This window comes from Macrosteles quadrilineatus, unplaced genomic scaffold, assembly GCF_028750875.1.
Source record: "Macrosteles quadrilineatus isolate MER2022 unplaced genomic scaffold, UCM_ALF_1.0 Scaffold_1__1_contigs__length_201487025, whole genome shotgun sequence".
NCBI classification, from domain to species: Eukaryota; Metazoa; Arthropoda; class Insecta; order Hemiptera; family Cicadellidae; genus Macrosteles; species Macrosteles quadrilineatus.
The window spans coordinates 105,078,842-105,094,774 of record NW_026542594.1 but is presented as its reverse complement, the minus strand read 5'-3'; the positions used below and the strand labels follow the sequence as shown (position 1 = coordinate 105,094,774).

General features: G+C 38.8%; 1 protein-coding gene across 1 annotated transcript in view; it reads right to left on the bottom strand.

The window, feature by feature from the left end:
* LOC129004524 (probable Rho GTPase-activating protein CG5521) overlaps positions 1–15,933 on the bottom strand; it is a 247,406-nt gene that overhangs the window by 128,514 nt on the left and 102,959 nt on the right. The window contains exons 20-21 of the mRNA XM_054433140.1: positions 8,671–8,858; positions 7,347–7,445 (exon numbers count right to left, since the gene is read on the bottom strand). Of these exons, the coding sequence (XP_054289115.1) occupies positions 7,347–7,445; positions 8,671–8,858 (287 nt within the window). The remainder of the gene's footprint in view (positions 1–7,346; positions 7,446–8,670; positions 8,859–15,933) is intronic.

Below are 15,933 nucleotides of genomic sequence, written 5' to 3'. Positions count from 1 at the left end.
AGCGCAGTCATGGAAAGAGCAGGAAAGTGGTGCCTTGGTACCGCGAAACTTCTGGTTACTGCTCAAGCACCTGCCAGTCTGTCTGAAGAGAAGGCGGATATAACCGCTTCCCGTCCGGAACATCAAAAACCATATGCGGATATATCCGTCACCCGTCCTTTATCGCCAAAGACTTAGGCGGATATATCCGTCACCCGTCCGCGAAGGGTTTAAACTCCCAGCAGACAGTTGTAAGAGATCCAATATAATAAACAGTAAAGGGGCTATTCTTTCAATATATCACCAGAACATAATAATCCACTTGCTAGGGGGGTTCCTGTGTGCATTTTATGTATAGAAAAACACCCTAAGGGATCATGTAGGTACTATGTGGGTTATCATTTTTCACGTGGGTGCCAGCTTGGCAGAGTGGGCATAACCTCAGAATCCGCCATTTTAAAAATGGCGGCGGCATTTATTACATGAAACTCATTAGGAGCTTATATCTCGAAAACGGTAATATATAGCGAGTTACTTTTATAACAATAAATGTAGCTTACACAATAAGGAAAAACTTTTGTATTTACAAAAATGCCCTAAATATAACTATTTAGGAGTAATTGAGCAATTTATGTTAATTTGATCTATACATTTTTACTCTGTTTGAAAAAAAATTCTAATATCTTTAAAAAAATAAAAAAACTGTTTTTTAAATTTGGCACATAGCACTAATTGCTCTTTACATCTAAGGTCTAAATACCCCCGTCGCAGCAAACCTGCAGAATCAGCAAACATTTACCTGGCTGCATTTCTACTAAAATATTAAAATTGATCGATTGATTTCCTATTTAAATGACATTGATTTGTAATGAGTACTTACGTTTGCTGCTTCAGGGAAGGTATTTAGGTGTTTTTTATATATTTTTATTGAAATGTTGATACCTTAGTATGAATGAAACAAAATTTTTGAAATTTGACTATAATATATCCATAAACAAGCAAACTAAAACAGTTTATTTATTCTCCATAAGAATAACATGGGAATTTTAAACTTAAAATTTTTTTAAAATTATTTCCGTAACTTTTGGGCATACAACGCTTCAATATACAAAGTTATTTATTTTTTGAGCTCTACAAAATGTTTTCGTTCATTATAAAATGTCGTGTTTTTAGGGTCGAAAATCGGAAAAATCCATTTTTACCCCATTAAACTCCCCATAAACCCCCGTTCCCATAGTCCGATCGTGCTGGTATAATAGTCCGAATTCGTCTGAAAACGTAGGTTTACACGTTTGTGATAAATTTAATCGAAATTGGATCATTTTTGCTCGAGTTATCAAATTAAGTCGTAGTTCTGTCTTCGGATACAGATGTCGTAGTGTTGGCTTTACACTTTATGAATGGATTCACTTCGGAAGGTTTGCAGGATTTGTGGATGCGACTTGGTACAGCCAGAACTTCATGATATACATTATAGCAAACAGGCTTGGAAGTAACCTTTGCTCAGTTCTCTCAGCACTCCATATTTTAACGGGCTGTGACTTTGCCAGCAAATTTGGAACAAAGCGTGCTACCCTAAAATGTAATCCAAGTACAGTACTTTGCTAATGGACTTTGGAAAAGATGAGGAGGAAGAGATAGAATAAAGTTTGAAAAACACAGTGAAGTATCTAGTTCACATTAAAAAAAAGGATACTCAGTGTGAAACTATGATTGATCTAAGACACTGGATATACTTACACTGTCACTGTACAAAGAATATCCTTAGCTCGTAAAGATTTTCTGTCTGGTAGAGCTACTATACAGCATATCTTACGTGCTTTTTATTGTAGCCTACATACATCCAAATCCATTGCATGGAAGAACACGTTTTTCAACTCGATCCTTTGAGTTTTGGACACAGTGATGGTGGTTACTCTTTGCCGCAATGCTCACAAGTATATTGTGAACAGTTTAATTTTTCTGATGACTATAAAAGGGAACAGATATAATTCCTCTTAACCCAAAAGGCTTATAATTTAGATCCAATAACTGCGCTCAAATTTTATGATCCACGAAACTAGTTCAATATCAATACAATCAGTCCAAAGCAGCCTACCACCAAGGACAATGTCAAGGTACTGGTTGTGTTAACGCGACGTCAATGCTTGGCCGATGCACCAACTTAGCCGCCGGTCCCGTTCCCGCTCCATCGCCGTTTTAATAATAAATGTTATGAATTATAATAATAATTTCTATTACATCCGTAGATTTATTATTATTTGTAATAATAAAAATTCAGTATATAGAAAGGTTTATATTTATTTTTATATTTGTATGCGTCATTTAATAACAAAAAATTAATTTAAAAATATGTTATATTATTTTAATAGCTTATATATCTGCCAGAAGCTTCTCGAATGCTTTTTGCAGGTTTTTTACCCTAAATGCGAAGAAATAATTTTTGCTATGTGCCAAATTACAAAATAACAGCTTTTTTTATAATTATTTGATTTTTTTGGCAACAGAGATCAAATGTATAGGTTAAATACTATGAATATGACAATTTTAATATTTTAGTAGAAACTAGCTGTGTACCCGTTCTACGCACGGGGATCTTATAATATTCAGTTGAAACCTTCTTATATAAAGAACAGCAGTTGGTTTGCATATTTTAAGATATGCTGGCCAAACTATTATACATAGCTTCATTTTATGTTGTTTTTTGTTGTTCCGGATCGGTATGACAATCAATAAAAGGTTAAATTACCTCTGTGTCTGCCGGTCGATCCTATAACGGTAGGCTTACTTTTATTTTTACTATCTGATCTCGTTTGCATGGCTCAATCACGTCCTGGTTGAAGTTCGTTCGCTACGCTCACTCACCTGTATGTTGGAGCTCGTTCGCTGCGCTCACTTTCCTTCAGGTTAGCTCGTTCGCTACGCTCACTTGCCTTCAGGTTAGCTCGTTCGCTACGCTCACTCGCCTCCAGGTTGCAAATTAGCTGTTGTCATAAATGTAAAAGAAATAATAGTGCTAGTGCTGCACCCTGTTGGTAATCCTTGTAACTTTAATGCTATTGAACATCACAGAACAGAACCAACTTGTTTAATTGAAACAGCTGTTAAGATTCAATAATTTCATTTCTCATAAGGTTAACATGGGCTTCCAGAAATTCCACGTCAAAAATCGACAAAAACTTGATTTTCAAGGGCTTACTGTTAAATATCTAACTGTCTCATATTCGATGAAATACGTCTAAAACCATCTCATATATGTATAGTATTTGGAAAATAAGTTTCAGGCGGGACAGTGCTATAGTTATTGAGGAGTAGTTGTAATAAAGTGCGTATTTTAGCGTTACCAAGAGAATGACAGATAGACAGACAGACAGACAGACAGACAGACAGATAGAAATTGAGATAAGGTTTGATTCGGTTTCTCTGACCTATGAAATGTAAAAATAACCAAAAAGTTCATTATTCTAAGCAATGTACAGACAAAACTCTAATTTTATTTATATAGATGCAGCCAGGTAAATGTTTGCTTAGTCTGCAGGTTTGCTTCGGTGGGGGTATTTTGACCTTAAATATAAAGAGAAATAAGTGCTATGTGCAAAATTAAAAAGGAACAGTTTTTTAAAGATATTAGAATTTTTTGTCAAACAAAGTAAATATTTATAGGTTGAATTAACATAAATTGCTCAACTACTCCTAAATAGTTATATTTAGGGCATTTTTGTAAATACAAAAGTTTTTCCTTATTGTGTAAGCAACATTTATTGTTATAAAAGTAACTCGCTATATATTACCGTTTTCGAGATATAAGCTCCTAATGAGTTTCATGTAATAAATGCCGCCGCCATTTTTAAAATGGCGGATTCTGAGGTTATGCCCACTCTGCCAAGCTGGCACCCACGTGAAAAATGATAACCCACATAGTACCTACATGATCCCTTAGGGTGTTTTTCTATACATAAAATGCACACAGGAACCCCCCTAGCAAGTGGATTATAAGGGGCTTACAATCTAAAATAGAATCCATGGAAATAACATTAGAAGAAATTAAACCAAATTTAATTGTGTTAACAGAACACCATATGTCAGAAGTAGAATTTAATAACTTAAAGTTGAATAACTACAATGTCTGTAATTACTATTCCAGAAAATCAACTATTGGGGGTGGAGTTGCAATACTGTCTGATGGGAGTTTTAAGTGGAGACCGTTGGTAATTCAACAGTTACATGATTTATGTCTGGACAAGATGTTTGAGTGTTGCCTAGCTTTAGTGAAATGTAAAAAGTTAAAATTTGTTTTAATGGGTATATACAGATCACCATGCTGTAGCTATTTAGAATTTAATGATAGGGTGGACTTAGCAATTCAAATAGTTCTTAAAAATCATAAAAATGTAACCATAGCGGGGGATTTTAATATTAACATTTTGGAGAGTGGGAAACCTAAGAGGGAATTTGTAAATGTGTTAAAACAGTATGGTCTGAGGTACTACGTCAACTTTCCCACTCGGGTAACAGAAGAGACCAGCACAGGTATTGACAATGTAATAACTAATATAAACTGTGATAGAGTAGTAGTTGAGGGAATTGTGACTGCTCTCTCTGACCATGACGGGCAAATACTAAATATATTAGTAGATGAAAATAGTAAGAAACATAATAACTTTACTATAAAGTACAAACGGACCTTTTCACAAAAAAATCTGGAAATATTCAAAAACTATTTGGGAATGGAAGACTGGTATGATGTCTATTATGCAAATGTTGAGGATAAGTTCAATGCTTTCTTCAAAACTTTTATGTATTATTTCAATCTTATATTTCCTAAGACAAAAACTAGAATAAAAACTTACAATAATAACAATTGGATCACAGATTCTCTAAAAGAAGAAAGAAAAGAAGTAATAAATTTATTTAAAATAGCAAGGCAAACAAAAAACAAAAATTTAAGTAATAAAGCTAAACAAGAAAATAAAAAATTTAAATCAAGGTTAACTGAAACAAAAAAGATTTTTTTGAAGAACAAAATTTCTAAATCAACCTGTATTGGAAAAACAACTTGGGGAATAATTAAATCAGAGACAGGGAAGGACAAGGGAAAAATTAATGAGAATATAAAACTGGTTGTAAATAATAATAAGCTAGGAAACCCATATGAAATAGCTACTGAATTTAATAAATATTTTATAGAATCTATGAATGATGTTAGCAGTAGTAACAGTTCAAATATTTGTAGTACTAATACATGTAAACAGAGTGATCAGTTGGATAAAGACAGCATCATTTCTAGACTGGTAGGCCCAAACAGTTTTAAGATTGAACCAATAGATAATAAAGAATGTATGGCAATAATTGATAGCTTAAAAAATAAGTTTTTCTGTGGGTACGATGAAGTACCAATAAAAGTGGTCAAGTTTATTGGCCCAGCAATATGCAAGGTGATGGTACATCTGATCAATTCATCCTTTGTCTCTGGAATTTTTCCACACAAACTAAAAATAGCCAAAGTAATACCAGCTCTAAAAAAAGGTGATCCTAAACAAATTTCAAATTATAGGCCCTTATCGTTGCTCCCAACTTTCTCAAAAATCTATGAAAGAGCCATGCACAAAAGGCTATTGGAATATTTAGAGACGGAGGGTTTTTTAGATGAATCTCAGCATGGTTTCCGCAAAGGGAGATCAACTGGGACTGCAACAGCAGAATTTGTGGAAACCATTCTAAATTCAATAGATAAAGGTGAAACATGTATTGGCATCTTTATGGACCTTAAAAAAGCATTTGACAGTGTTTGCCACAGTAAGTTGTTGGAAATTCTAAAGAATGTGGGAATTACCAACATTTCTTATAATTGGTTTCAGTCATATATAGAAAACAGAGCTCAATATGTAGAAGTAACACACTCTCACAAAAACAGTACAACAAAAATAACATCAAAACTTGAAAAAATAAAAACAGGTTTACCTCAAGGGTCAATTTTGGGGCCCTTATTGTTCATAATCTACATCAACGGTTTGAACCAAACACTAGTAAATCAAAGGGAGAGCAAAATAATTCTTTATGCAGATGATTCAAACTTAAAGATATCAGGAAAAAGATTGGAGGATATAGAATCCGTGGCAAACTCAGAACTCATTAATATCCAAAGGTTTTTAATTGAGCATAATTTATTTTTGAATATTTCTAAAACTAATTATATGAACTTTTCCACCAAAAACAAAACAATTGCTTTCCCCAACATAAAAATTGATAATACATCTTTAGAACCTGTTCGACAAACAACCTTTTTAGGCCTAAATATAGACAGAAGTCTCAGTTGGAACTCCCATGTTGAAAAAGTACTGGCAAAAATGAATTCGGGTGTGTCTGCTCTCAGGACATTAACAAATATTTGTGATCTGACAACTCTCAAATTGGTCTATTACGGTATGATTCATTCTCATTTAGCCTACAATATACATGTTTATGGAGCAACCAATATTAATAATCTGAATGAGATATTAAAACTACAAAAGAAATCAATCAGAATAATGCTAAATATGGAACAAACTGACCATGTTAAAGAAAATTTTAAAGAATTAAGAATTATGACGGTATTTAGTCTCTATGTATATGAAACTATTGTTTACTCAAAACAAAATCAAGAGCAATTTGAGACTGGTCAGTTGATCCACCATTATAATACAAGAAACAATAAAAAAATAAGGTTGCAAAGTCACCGATTAAAAATGTTTGAGAAAAAGCCAAATTATATGGGATCTAAATTTTTAAACAAAATTTCTACCATAATAGACACAAATCAAGAGTTTTCAAAATTTAAGAGAAAATTAAAAGAACACCTAGTTGAGAGAGCATTATACTCACTAGATGAGTTTTTAAATAATTAACGGCCTTAAATTTAATATTTGCCAACAGATGGTGTTTTTAACATCATTGTATGTATTGACAGAAATTGTAATATAAGGATTAGTTTTAAGAAGTGACGCATGTTCAATGTACTTACGCTACAAAACAATGAATAAAGAATGTTTTGACTTTGACTTTGACTTCTATGAAAACCCAAAGATTCACGACAACATTTTATATCGCTTGATTAATTTTCATGCCTGTTCTATAGAAAAATTCTTGATGATAAATAAAACAATGCTAATAAAATGCTAGCAGAGTATTTCCAAACCAGTAAGTATCTGAGAAAAATATAGACATTTTAATATGAAAATAAGAACCCAGCAGTCATCAATCTACATACAACTAGTAGATACAAACCAGTAATGTTGACACAACAATAAGCTTATATTAGTCAGTAACACATTAACAACTCTAGCAACAAGGCTACTAACTTGTGCAATGTGCATTCTTCGTATGTTTACCTGAAAGCACCATGGGGCAATCAGAGTGATGGGGGGGACCAGCTCAGGTAGAGGGGGAGTCGTCTGGTTGTCCCCCGGGACACCTTGGTTCAGCTTTATCTAGTTAATACAACAACAAAACATCAGCTTTGCATTTCAAAGTGGATTGAAAACCCCAATGAGCACTTTTATTAAGTTGACTAAATTAACATTTTTAAAGCTCAAATAATTTAAATATAATTTTCATCATAATTGACATAATCAATTACTTAACAACGAATAAAGGGCTGTACACCTGCGTATGAGCTGACGTTTGTTAAAAAACTGAAACAACAAACAGATACAGAACATTAATACCCCCGCCGCAGCAAACCTGCCGACTAAGCGAATTTCCATTTGTCTGAATTGATTTTTAATTAAATATATCTAAACAACATTAGGTTTAACGAGTACCTAGGTTTGCTGCTACAAGGAAACTAATAATGTGTGTTTTTTAGTAAGATATTGATAGCTTAGTATAAAATAAATAAATTTGCCAAGTTTGATCAAAATATATCCATAAACAAGCAAACTGCAACATTTTACAATATTCTCCATAAGAATAACATGGGAATTTTAAATTTAAATTTTTTTTAATTTTCTCCGTTACCAATAATCGAACAAAAATACTTTTATATACTAAATTATTTGTTTTTTTAAGCTCTTTAAAAAGGTCTAAAAAAAATTGGGAAATTTTGTGTTTTGAGGGTCAAAAGTGAGAAAAACCAATTTTTTACCCCATAAAACCCCCCGTAAAGCCCAGTTCCCATGGTCCGATCATGCTGGTTCGCGAACTCATTCAAGTTTATCCCGCTTTAGACCTTTAAACCAAATTTCATCAAAATCGGACAACAATTACTCAAGTTATCGCGTTTACGGACGTATATATATATATATATATATATATATATATATATATATATATATATATATATATATAAATTTGAATGAGTGGTGTTTTTGGCCTCTGGAGACATCAAAATGAAAAAGTAAATCGGTCCCGGGTCTAAGTCTTACCGTGCCACCTATGGTAATAGCTACTTCCCTATAGGGAAATTCGCTAAATACTTCCCTATAGGGAAATTCGCTAAAATAACATAATTCAGGTATTAAAAAAAATGGTTTTCATTAATTTATTGAACAAAAAATAGATAACAAAAAATACAAAACAACAAAAAATAGTAACTGTGTGTAGCGTATCATGTAGAATTAGTGGTTTAATCATGATCCCTGGCAAATCCATAACTTGTGTTGGTATGGTAATTTCAATGAATCATTTCCATAATGTAGATAACCAGTAAAGTACCTTAGCCAGAGTGTCGACAAGCTCAACTAGGTATTGGAAGACCTGAGCGTGTAGGTTTGGATCTCTGATGGAGTTAATGTCCCCCAAAGCCCCCAACATTCTGCGCCACAACACTACAGCCACATCAGGCAGCCAACCTCTCACCGAGCCACCAGACATTACTGAGCGTCTGTCTCCATCCACCAGGTCTGCAAACAACTTGACTGATTAAAATTAATTTCCATTCTAGCTCCTGAGCTGTTGTATTCAATATAATAAATAGGTTACATACCTTATAAATCCGACAAACAGCTCATTTTGTAAAGAAGGTTGTTTACATGTTTCGGCTTGTATCGGCCATTGTCAAAACATCGCAGTTGGATGGTGAAATCCTTGTCATTGTTTCTTACTAAAAGTACATACACAAACACACACACACACCGACGGGACGAAAACATTACGAACACGAAAATACTTTTAATAGGCCTATTATATAGAACACTGGCAGGACGCACGCACACCGTTGTCAAGGTCAGGATGCAGACTGAACTAGTTGTGCATTGTCGGTCTTGTCTTATCAGCTGATGTGGACTGCTGACCAATGGGCGTTGAGCTCTGCCTTTGTTTTAAGATGATTAAGATGTCCACATCAGCTGATAAGACAAGACCGACAATGCACAAATAGTTCAGTCTGCATCCTGACCTTGACAACGGTGTGCGTGCGTCCTGCCCGTGTTCTATATAATAGGCCTATTAAAAGTATGTTCGTTTTCGTAATGTTTTCGTCCCGTCGGTGTGTGTGTGTGTGTTTGTGTATGTACTTTTAGTAAGAAACAATGACAAGGATTTCACCATCCAACTGCGATGTTTTGACAATGGCCGATACAAGCCGAAACATGTAAACAACCTTCTTTACAAAATGAGCTGTTTGTCGGATTTATAAGGTATGTAACCTATTTATTATATTGACTGATTAGCTGATTAGTGAGCTTGCAGATTCAAAGCTCTTATAGTTAATGTCTTTTAAAGTTCCAACATTCTGTGCCACAACACCACAGCCACATCCACCAGGTCTGCAAACAACTTGACTGATTAGCTGATTAGTGAGCGTGCAGATTCGGAGCTCTTTTAGTTAATGTCTTTTAAAGTTCCAACATTCTGTGCCACAACACCACAGCCACATCCACCAGGTCTGCAAACAACTTGACTGATTAGCTGATTAGTGAGCTTGCAGATTCGAAGCTCTTATAGTTAATGTCTTTTAAAGTTCCAACATTCTGTGCCACAACACCACAGCCACATCCACCAGGTCTGCAAACAACTTGACTGATTAGCTGATTAGTGAGCTTGCAGATTCGGAGCTCTTATAGTTGATGTCTTGTAACGAGTTATTTATCCTAGGGGGGTAAATATTTGCTATTTGGCTGTGCACCTATTGTTGGCATCAACAAGTGGCGGCGGCGAACCTGGCTAGCGCCCTTTGACCCGGCTTATCAGTTCGGATTAACTTGGGTATCCTGGGACTACCGGATAGCGGAGAAGGACATTCAAGTCGTGGATGCCGAAGGGTTGGCGTGTGTCTAGGAGACGTCCAGAGATTTGGGTGACATCGGAGTACAGTGATACGAGTGACAGTGAGTGTCGGTGTTAAGTTGTTTGTTGAGACCCACTACTGGTGAGTTGACGACGTTCTTTTGATTTTGGTTAAGGAGTTGATATTATTAGTTTGATAATATTAATATCTGATTTTATTGCGAGAGTAAGAGTTGTAACCGTGCTGGTCAAAGCCTGACTGTAGTTAGGATTTATTTATTAGTCAGGAATAATATTAGGGTATATTCCTGACGGTTCTGGGCAGGTGCTAAAGCGCAAATAATATATTTTATTGACTGTAGTAGATATTATTTTGCGTTGTACCAAGAGTTAGTTACATTACTAATAACTCTGAGGCCCGACAAACCTAGGCTGCACAATTTAGCGTGCGTCGTTGGAAGCCCATGTCCAGTAGGCTAGTAGCTAATATTATTAGCCTATTAACAGAAGCCCAGCTAAGTAACGTAAAGTTGGTAGTAACAGTGGCAGTAGCAGTAATAGGGTTGTTGTTGATTAATCATTTGATCATCTTAATTTAACATGAACAGCTTGTTTAGTAATCCAACACGTTATCTCGGTAGCTTGGGTAGCGGAGTACCGGCTATCAATAAGTAGCTCAATAATTTAATAGTAGTGCAATTGACATCTAGTTTTGCTTGTTTAGCTTGGTATTTATTGAGACCAGCAACTAGAGGTGTAGTCACTCTGCCTATAGTATACTTGTATATTATTATATGGTATTATTATTGAGTGAACTGTTTTGGTGGTTAGCTTGGGCATGAGAATTTTGTATTGGATTATAGTGGTTTAGTAGACCCCGCCTGGTGATAACTCGCGTTGTGGTTTTATTGGCAAGTCGTCGTGTAACTCACTGTGTTTTAGGCAATCTGGGCTTAACTATTGGATAGTTAGGACGAAGCCCGAGTTGAGTAGTTAGCAACGACCCCCTAGGAGAGTGGAGAATCGGCATAGGCCTGGTGGTGATTATTGCACGTCTGTTTTAGTGACTTGTTATCGACTTGTTCACAGTGCCCGTGTATGAGCCATTCCTATACCGGTTAGACCCGGCTATTGGCATAGTGGTTTCCCTGACCTTATCGCAGACCCTGGAACTTTACCCAGCCATAGTAGGCTGAGCTATTCCCGGCAAACGATTGCGACTGCACTTTTAATTTTTTTTCCAGTGCGAGAAAGTAGCGTTGCAAGATGGCGCCCGAACAGGGACTGAGGTTGGCAGTGGTGCTGAGTTGCTGACGTATTAACGGCGCCCGAACAAAATAATTTTATTTGTGCAGATTTGCTGCGGACCTGAGCTGTTGAGCAGAATTTAGGCAGACCTGCTGTGATTTTATAGTCGGTTGGGTAGGCCTAACCTGTTTTCTATTACAGCGTGGTGTGTTAAGAACCCTAATTTATTTAGTGGTTGTATGGATAGATTTTAGTTAGTAATATTATTTTGCTAATTAATTGAGCTTTAGTGTTGAATATTATTTGAGTAAGAACCCTTATTGTGTATTTGTGGTTTGACTTTCACACCTATAATTGGTTTGATTTAATAGTACGGTGTTAAATACATTTTAATTGGTTTCGCTATTATTTTTGCGGATTTGTCGTGGTGTTTGAGTTTTTAATATGGTTGTTACTACAAGTACGACGTCTGTGCTGGGCGGTACGCCTATCACGTCTGCTATCGCTACGACTAGTTCTGGAGTTAGCTCCAAACTGTCGGTGTTGACGACATCGTCATTGTGGCCGGCGTCTTCGCCCGTTTGGCCGACTATTTCATCGGTACTGGCTACGACGGTGACAACTTCGTTGACATATTCCGCGCCAGCGACTATGTCCTTGGAGTCGCAGCCCCGGGACGGTCGTGTGGGTTGGATTTATGACCTCTCAAAAGGGGAGGTCATGAGGACGATGGACCAGTATGGTTTTTTGACCACTGGGACTTCTGCAGAATTACGGCAGAGATTCTCATCGTTTTGGAAGAAGCAGAATGCCCGTCGGTACAGCGATGATAGGCTATGTACGGCTGGGGCTACTGTGCCGACATATTTACTGCCGGCTACTACAACTGTGGGGTTTCCTGACCCCCCGAGAACCATACCTCAGGTACTGGGTAGTACTGATTCTGGCCAAATAGAGATAGTGGGACTTAGCAGGGAGTTGGAGGCGGTCAAAGAGATTCTTGGGTTGTCTTTGGAGACTGATACCCGGACTCTTCGAGAATATCTGGCATCGGTGGTGCGACAGGCGAGAGGCTTGCCGAGTAATGAGGTCGGCTATGGGTTCGAAAGACCCGCCAACCCTACGTCCCCTGTTGAGGCTGCTCCCATGCCTACCTTTGGGTTACCAAGTAGACCCGAGGGATGGCAGCGACCTAGTGATCATTCGGAGAGACCAGTCCGTCCTTCTAGCGTGGTGGTGCCACGTGGATCGGATAGGCTCTCGAATGAGGCCATCAGGGTGGAGCCGAAGGACTGCTCCAAAGTATTTACACGGTACGGAAGTGGGGTTTGAGGTTTGATGGCCGACGAGACCCAGTGTCATTCCTGGAGCGCCTAGAAGAGCTGATGGTGTCCTACTCCGTATCATCAGAGGACCTGCTCAGAGCGCTACCGGAGCTGCTGCAAGGTTCAGCACTTCTTTGGTACAGGAACTGCAAGGAGCTCCTGTATTCTTTTGAAGCTTTCCGACGTCAGTTTGAAATCCAGTTCTTCCCACCAGGATATTGGAGGAACTTGGATGAGGAGATCCGGAAAAGGACACAGGGTGAAGGCGAGCACTTCCAGGACTACGTTGTTGCCATAAGTACCTTGCTTAGGCGTAGCGGGACTTTGTCGGAGCTTGGTAGATTGGACCTGATCTACAGCAACATGCGTCCAGAGTACAAGCTGATGGTACGCTGGCGTGACTTCAGCAACCTTGCCGAGATGGTGGAGTTGGCTGAAGATTACGAGGCCTATCTGCGAGAGAAGGCAGCCTTCCGACCTCCACCTTCACCCAACGTAGCGCTGGTTTTAGAAACCGCCTATGTTCCCAAGAAGAAGGCTGAGAAGTGTTTTGAAACGGCCGCGGTTGAAAGACATAATTTTCAGAGACCATCTCTTGAGGCTAAGTCAATTGGGCAGCGAGTAGATTTTGACTCTAACCGGGTCCGTGAACAAAGGCCCGTAATGACTAGGAAAGTGGCAGATGGTGCAAAGGATGCATGGTGTTTTAGGAGCCAGGAGATTGGTCACTTTGCCAGAGGCTGTGGCAAACTGAGGACCGTCTCCTGTTTTGGATGTGGCAACCCCGGTTTGACGGTGAATCAGTGTGGATGTCGGGCGGGAAACGGCAGGCCAGCTCAGACATCAGGAGGTCAACTGGGCAAGGCCACCGAAAACGAACGACCTCAGAAGAGTGGTCCGAGTGGCTCGGAAAACTAGACAGCTTGGTTGGTGGAGTGGATGAGGACCGGCTGATTTCGGAGTCAAGGCCCTTTGTTGATGTTGTGCTGATGGGCAGCGTTTATAAGGCGTTATTGTACACTGGGTCCGTAGTTAACCTGGTTGGGCGCAAAGTCGCCAATCATCTTCAACGCCAGGGGGTAGAGCCTGTTAAGAAACCCACTCCTCTAAGGATGGCAGATTGGTCACGGTCGATTGGAGCCGAGTATTCGTTTCGGCTAGCAGGAGAAGCTGCGGGAAGACGGTGGATGGGAGATTAAGGATGGCAGATTGGTCACGGTCGATTGGAGCCGAGTATTCGTTTCGGCTAGCAGGAGAAGCTGCGGGAAGACGGTGGATGGGAGATGCCTTGTACCCCCACTCTCAACATAGACATGATTCTGAGTATGGATGTCATACGAGACCTCGGATTGGTGACATGTGGGACAGAGGTAGTAAAAATGGGCGTGGGTGATGACTGCTCTGGCCAAAGTGGCCGCATAGACAGTGTCAAGATTGGTGACGAAGACCCCGAAGGCCCTTGCAAAGGAAATCCCTGTCTGGTTCCTTATGCCAAATCATTCAGCACCATGTTGGCTGGTAGTGGCTAGTAGAAGAGTTTTTCTTTGTTTTGAGTTTGAGACCTATGGTGTAGGATTCGCCATTGGGTTAGGGGCTGGAGTATTTTGTTTTGGCCGGAGTTCAAAGATTTTTTTTCTTTTGGCCGTTTTCTTTTTTTCACCCCGATGCAAGTGGGGGATGTAACGAGTTATTTTTCCTAGGGGGGTAAATATTTGCTATTTGGCCGCGCACCTATAGTTGGCGTCAACAAGCGGCGGCGGCGAACCTGGCTAGCGCCCTTTGACCCGGCTTATCAGTTCGGATTAGCTTGGGTATCCTGGGACTACCGGATAGCGGAGAAGGACATTCAAGTCGTGGATGCCGAAGGGTTGGCGTGTGTCTAGTGAAACGTCCAGTGATTTGGGTGACATCGGAGTACAGTGATACGAGTGACAGTGAGTGTCGGTGTTAAGTTGGGTGTTGAGACCCACTACTGGTGAGTGGACGACGTTCTTTTGATTTTGGTTAAGGAGTTGATATTATTAGTTTGATAATATTAATATCTGATTTTATTGCGAGAGTTAGAGTTGTAACCGTGCTGGTCAAAGCCTGACGGTAGTTAGGATTTATTTATTAGTCAGGAATAATATTAAGGTATATTCCTGACGGTTCTGGGCAGGTGCTAAAGCGCAAATAATATATTTTATTGACTGTAGTAGATATTATTTTGCGTTGTACCAAGAGTTAGTTACATTACTAATAACTCTGAGGCCCGACAAACCTAGGCTGCACGATTTAGCGTGCGTTGTTGGAAGCACGTGTCCAGTAGGCTAGTAGCTAATATTATTAGCCCATTAACAGAAGCCCAGCTAAGTAACGTAAAGTTGGTAGTAACAGTGGCAGTAGCAGTAGTAGGGTTGTTGTTGATTAATCATTTGATTATCTTAATTTAACCTGAACAGCTTGTTTAGTAATCCAACACGTTATCTCGGTAGCTTGGGTAGCGGAGTACCGGCTATCAGATAATATATTTATCTAGTGTTTGGAACGTATTTAATATTTATTTATCTGCTACTAAGTAGCTCAATAATTTAATAGTAGTGCAATTGACATCTAGTTTTGCTTTGTTTAGCTTGGTATGAGAATTTTGTATTGGATTATAGTGGCCTAGTAGACCCCACCTGGTGATAACTCGCGTTGTGGTTTTATTGGCAAGTCGTCGTGTAACTTACTGTGTTTTAGGGAATCTGGGCTTAACTATTGGATAGTTAGGACGAAGCCCGAGTTGAGTAGTCAGCAACGACCCCCTAGGTGAGTGGAGAATCGGTGTAGGCCTGGTGGTGATTATTGCACGTCTGTTTTGGTGACTTGTTATCAACTTGTTCACAGTGCCCGTGTATGGGCCAGTCCTATACCGGTTAGACCCGGCTATTGGCCTAGTGGTTTCCCTGACCTTATTGCAGACCCTGGAACTTTACCCAGCCATAGTAGGCTGAGCTATCACCGGCAAACGATTGCGACTGCACTTTTAATTTTTCCCAGTGCGAGAAAGTAGCGTCGCTGTCTTTTAAAGTTCCAACATTCTGTGCCACAACACCACAGCCACATCCACCAGGTCTGCAAACAACTTGACTGATAAGCTGATTAGTGAGCTTGCAGATTCGAAGCTCTTATAGTTAATGTCTTTTAAAGTTCCAGG